General features: G+C 43.5%; 1 protein-coding gene across 1 annotated transcript; it reads right to left on the reverse strand.

Annotated features, from left to right (window-relative positions):
- Window positions 1-808: 808 nt before the first annotated feature.
- On the reverse strand, window positions 809-4,835 carry aplnra (apelin receptor a). The gene is made up of 2 exons (XM_041203474.1): window positions 3,330-4,835; window positions 809-2,011 (listed from the first exon to the last, which is right to left on the reverse strand). The coding sequence occupies exon 1, from the start codon at window positions 4,561-4,563 to the stop codon at window positions 3,463-3,465; it is 1,101 nt and encodes a 366-aa protein (XP_041059408.1). The 5' UTR covers window positions 4,564-4,835; the 3' UTR covers window positions 809-2,011; window positions 3,330-3,462.
- Window positions 4,836-5,506: the final 671 nt, after the last annotated feature.

The following is a 5,506-nucleotide window of genomic DNA, read 5'->3' on the forward strand; positions in this document are numbered from 1 at the left end:
GGTGCTTCACAAGAGCTTTATAAAACAAAATTGATACTGAACCACATGCAGGAGAAATGTACGTGTAACAGACAGAATGTGGGTGAGTGGAAAAAGTGTTCAGGATTGAGGAGTATGAGAGTATAAGAGATCAAGAGGAAAACATGGCTCCAGTGTACACCATAGCTCTCTTTCCTCTGAATCATACGGTGTGGGTTCAAGCCCCACTTTGGGCTTACACTCTCAATCATGTGCTGAGGTGGGGTTGGGTGGAGGCTCCAATAGCAGATGTGCCATTTTTTGATTGAGATGTTAAGCTAAGACCCATTATCTCTTTGTTGTTTGAGGGAACTTACTGTGTGCAAATTGGCTGCTATGGTTACTACATTACAACAGTGGCAACACTTCAAAAATACTTAATTGTCTCTGAAGAGCAGTGAAAGGTGCTATATAAATGCAAGTTATTTTCTTCTCTTAAATCTGCATAAAACAGCTTGTGTAAGGCATTACAGAAAGAGTGCATGAGAATGAGTAAGAAAATTAGGAAAATTTCTGGTAACTGAAACAGTGGGGGAAGTGTGTAAATGAGCAGTAACCAATGTGGAGGGAAATATGAAATGTTGTGTGTCACAGACAGACAAACTATGTGTGCTAGGAAAATAGACAAAATGAATGAATGAGTGAATCTGTGTGAGCGACATACACAGAATGGCAGATTACAAAAGACAAAGATAGTGTAAAATGTGGAATAAAGAGATCAAATGGAGACAGATGTGAAGGATCCTCTACATTCCTGTTTTAAGTATATTACAAAAAAACACAGCCCAGACCATGTTTGAAGCTTTACTCTCCAAATGAACACTTTTAAAGAAAGGGTTTCACAGGAAGGCACAAGTTCACATACAATAGCACAATAGTAATACAGACTGATATTGTAGTAATGATATAGGATGTCAAACTGATCCACAGTCCGACAGTGATACAGTAGCTCTGAAACAATTCAAATTAAACAAATAAAAAAAGTAATATACAAGGTAGTACAGCCATATCAGATATTAAGGCAAATAATGTTTAACAATCTCCAGTGTCTAAGTGGTGCTTATCACAAATCAATGCACGAGCTTTCATCCAATCACAACACTTGCCATTAACCCTACCCAATCCAATAATCCTTATAGTGCACTCATAATTGACCCAAAGATATTTCAGTTAATTCCTACAGCACTCAGCAATAGAACTTATCAGCAATAAACAGAAGATCCAACAGCATCTGCAAAAAAAAGGTTAACTTCTCATCAAAACAAGGAAGAGGGAGGCCAAGAAAGCCCCTCTTATAGATCTTATCAAAACATACAGCAGTGTATTGACTGTTAAAAAAATGGAAATAACAGTGCATTTATTTTTGGTTAACTGGTGGTTTGATATGCACAGAAAGCTAATGCAGTAATTAAAAAGTCTCGGAACCAAGTTACTGAAAAATGTACACAGGTAAAGTTTCTATTTGCCCAGGATGGAGACCACTCTCTCCACACAAGGAGGCACTCATTTACTTAACTCCAGGGAACTTAATGTGCAAATTGGCAAAAGTTAATGTTGCTTTTATTTTGTTTGAGAATTGTGCTGGTGCCTCTTTCCAGCTTGCAATGCACGAGAAATATGGGCAGGTTAGCTTAGGACAACTACTGGTTACAAGGATCATTTGTATTGTGAGCCTGTTCCACTAAGACCCTTTAAACATTGTTTGAATTTTATGAGTTCAGTAATGAGCGTGTGAATAAATTGTAAACTAACCAGCCTCTGTAATATAAGTGAACATATCTGATCACTGTCCTTTCCGTCACCCCTCTAAGGGACTTGTCTGTTTTCCCTAGCTCTGATGAAGTTGCTCCCCAAAATATTAACCAATCTCTTTCTTAATCTAAGAGTCTTGCATTTCTGTTTTTATTTCAGATTATACCAGGTCACTTGAAGAATGGGTGATGCACTAGAGCTGTCAAGTACTCATGGAACTCTCCTGGTCAGATTCAGCATTCTGAAGAAAGGAGGTGAACAAATTTGGGGAAAAAAGATCAATTATAGAAATGTTAGTATCTGATTGCTGGAAAGCTTTCCTTGTTGTTAGACTCACTACACAAGGCAAGGACATAATTTGCTTCACAGAAAGTACACGTGTGGGCACGGTCCATCCTGCACCTCTATTCAAGATCACATTGTGCACGTGTTTTTACATGTGTTGTCTTTCCTCAAAGAACTGCACATTTTTTGGACTGTCTGCAGTGTATTCCCTCCAGAAAATCCAGAATGTGATGTTAAAAATAGTACATCCTGCTTTTTTTTTTAAAAAAGCTTTTTGCTTTACTTCACAGTGTGGTCGATTTTTACTGTCAATTGTGGTTCCAACTAGGCACTTACCTATCTTGAATCAAATGTTCAGTTATAAAGAAACAGCTACAGTTTGCCAAAAGACTGGAAACGGCACTGAAAACTCGATTAATATAAAACCAAAGACACAACTTGTTGCAAAGTTGCTTGGACGGTGCTTGCGGAAGAGCAATAACCCCACAAATAGTTAAACAATAGGGTGATGGCGAGTATCTTAAAGGTAGATACCAGATTAAAACCAGTTCCTTTCGGTCCCTTTCATGCTCGGATCCCTGATTTGCCATAAGGGAGTCAAAAATTAAAGTGAAATAAATTCTGAGGTTTACTGTGTTTTCCCAGCAATTATACTATTGTCATAAAATGATTTTAATTGGAAAATTAGCAAAAAAGCAGGCTATAATTATAAAATAAGTTTCAGCTTCTTATGAGTTTCAGCACAAGCTAACGCGGCGCCAAAAGCAAACAGTAAATGTAGATATTTACCTACAATATTCACTCCTTCAATGAAAAGATCCCCGCTATCTTCCCCCTTAAATCTCGCCGGATCAAAGCACTAAGTCTCCGTCTTGGTGTATTAACCTAGTATGAACCATGGGAGCGCTACGGGCAAAGAGGAGAGAGGGAAGGGGGAAGGGGAAGGGGGAAAGTTGGGGGGGGGGGGGGAGGGGGAGGAGGGGAGGGAAAAACAGCTCTCGGAGAAATGACAGCTTGGGACAGAAGAAACCGGCTTCTGTCTTTGGATTGAAAACCCACAGATTTCAAAATCCGTAATGATATTTTTTTTGTAAAAGAATCAACTTCAGCTCTGAGCCTAAAGACAGAAATATTGCCAGGCGCTCGGATGTCCGGGCTTAGGTTCGTTCGGCCATGTGGCGGGGGAAATGGGAGAATCACACCCAGCCCCCGGCCCCCCAGACCCCAATCCCCAATCCCGAAGAGCTCATTGAAGAGCCTGGACTCAGCCTCACCTTAATTGGTGTACCGGGAAGTTGGTCCGAGTTAAGCCTGTCCCGGGTGGGATTGGGGATTGGCCTCATTAACACAGACAAGAAGAAGCGGAGAGTACTTGGGGTTATCTGGAGTCTGTCTCCCCCTGGCATCTTAGACTTTAGTGGCAGAGGACGGCGCCTCAGTTTTGGTGGGGTTGCTCATGCTGGACGAGATGGATGTGATCGGGGCGTGGAGGGCTTTCTTTAACCTGGAACAGCGCAGCACACAAAGACACTGCGATCGGAAACGCTGGTCAAAAAAGGCGTAGAGGAACGGGTTGAGGCAGCTGTTGATGTAGGCGACACAGGTAGCGTAAGGATGGGCCAAGTGAATGAATTCATCGAAGGAACAGGAGGGGATATCGATGAGATCTAGCCAGATGAAGGCATCAATGGTCTTGATGATGTGGAAAGGGAGCCAGCAGATGGCGAAGACGAGGACCAGAGCGCTGATGATCTTCAGGAGGCGCTTTTTCTTCTGCTCTTCCTTCTTGACATTCTGGAAGTGCCTTGTGACCGTGTTGCCAATGGCACAGTAGAAGGTGGACATCAGGAGGAAAGGTAGAAGAAAGCCCATAGTGCTGGCGAACAGGCTGATACCCCCGAGCCAGAAATGCTCGGTGCTTTCACTCGCCACCCAGGTATAGTCCATGGCACAGGTGGTCTGGTTCTCGCTTCCCTGTGTCCGGCGCAGAAGTAACGCTGGAAGAGCCAAGAACCCGGCCAGGAACCAAATGAGGGCCAATGAGAGGAGTGTGGTCCTCCTGGAGCGCAGTTTATTACTGGACAGAGAGTGCACAATGGCCAGGTAACGGTCAAAGCTGAGGCAAGTCAGGCAGAAGACGCTGGCATACATGTTGATCATCACCAGGTAACTGCTGACCTTGCAGAGAAACCAGCCAAAGGGCCAGTGATAGTCCAGGGCCGCGTACACAGCCCAGAGAGGTAAGGTGACCACAAAAGCCAGGTCAGCCAAGGCTAGGTTCCCGATGTAAATATCTGCAGATCTCCTCTTGGTGCGGGACCTCCACACTGTGCAGATAACCACTCCATTCCCAGACAGTCCGAAGACGAAGACCAGCATGTAGAGGACGGGAACCACAGAGGACGAGTGTTCCCAGTCGGTGTAATCGCACGGCAGCTCATCATTGTAATCGGAACTGTTCATCGGGTTGCTGCCGTTTTCCTCTAACTGAATCATAAGGGCACCCATTGAGAGCAGCTTGGCAAAGTTTAAAAGTTGTTACTGCGGGTTTGAGGTTGCCGTTAGAGCTGATATACCCTAGGGTCCGCCCCCGTGGATAGTAGCCCCCATCCCAACACCAATCAGCAGCTCTTAAAGGGTCAGATCCAATTACACAACCACTCACCAACATCAACCCTTAAAGAGACAGGCTCACGGATAGTTTACAAACAAGTCCCCGCCCATCCCCGATTCTCGGGGCATTTCATTTCTCCTGAAATAATGTCAGAAATCAGAATGCTAAAGCTTTTTTTTGTGGTGCTAAACCCCAAATTGAGTTGAACTTTGCCAGATTTTCAATCACACTGTCAGGGTTTGAGATCTGAAATTTCAGTACATGCAGAATGTCAGAGCGACAACGGAACAATTCAAATTTAATTAAGAAGATCAATGTGTAATGGGGAGTATCTGTCTCCCCGGTATTTATTCTGCCAGACAAACTCTTGTGTTTATTCTGCTGAAAATTGGCGACTTCGCGCGAGCAATATTACCTGATAAATGGGAAGGTTAGAAATGTACCGACCCACAAGCACAAAAGACAACACAGAGCAACACCCAAATTATACAGAGATCATGAAACAGCATGCAATGAACACAGAGAACCCCCCTCACCCCAGACAGCACCCAATGAGCAGGGGCCCCAGAAATCAAGGAAGAATCAGAAATCCTCCAGACAACGCCGGTCCACAGGGTAAATAGTCATCTGCTCATTGTCCCGTCCATATCAAATAGAAAACAAAATGGGACAACGTGTGATAAGAGACAGGAGCATAGTAAATAAAATTAGTGACTGCATTTCACTGGATGGTGAGAAAGACTGGGTCGGGTAATTTTAGTGTGAAAAGTCAATGAGAACTTGGTCCGTTTGTTTTAGAATTGCGGCCAGTTCACATTTGTCTGACGAAGTTCAGAA

This window comes from Carcharodon carcharias, chromosome 13 (assembly GCF_017639515.1).
Source record: "Carcharodon carcharias isolate sCarCar2 chromosome 13, sCarCar2.pri, whole genome shotgun sequence".
Classification (NCBI taxonomy): Eukaryota; Metazoa; Chordata; class Chondrichthyes; order Lamniformes; family Lamnidae; genus Carcharodon; species Carcharodon carcharias.

Coding starts and splice junctions, on each gene's coding strand:
- aplnra (XM_041203474.1), bottom strand. CDS start 4,563: ATGGGTGCCCTTATGATTCAGTTAGAGGAAAACGGCAGCAACCCGATG.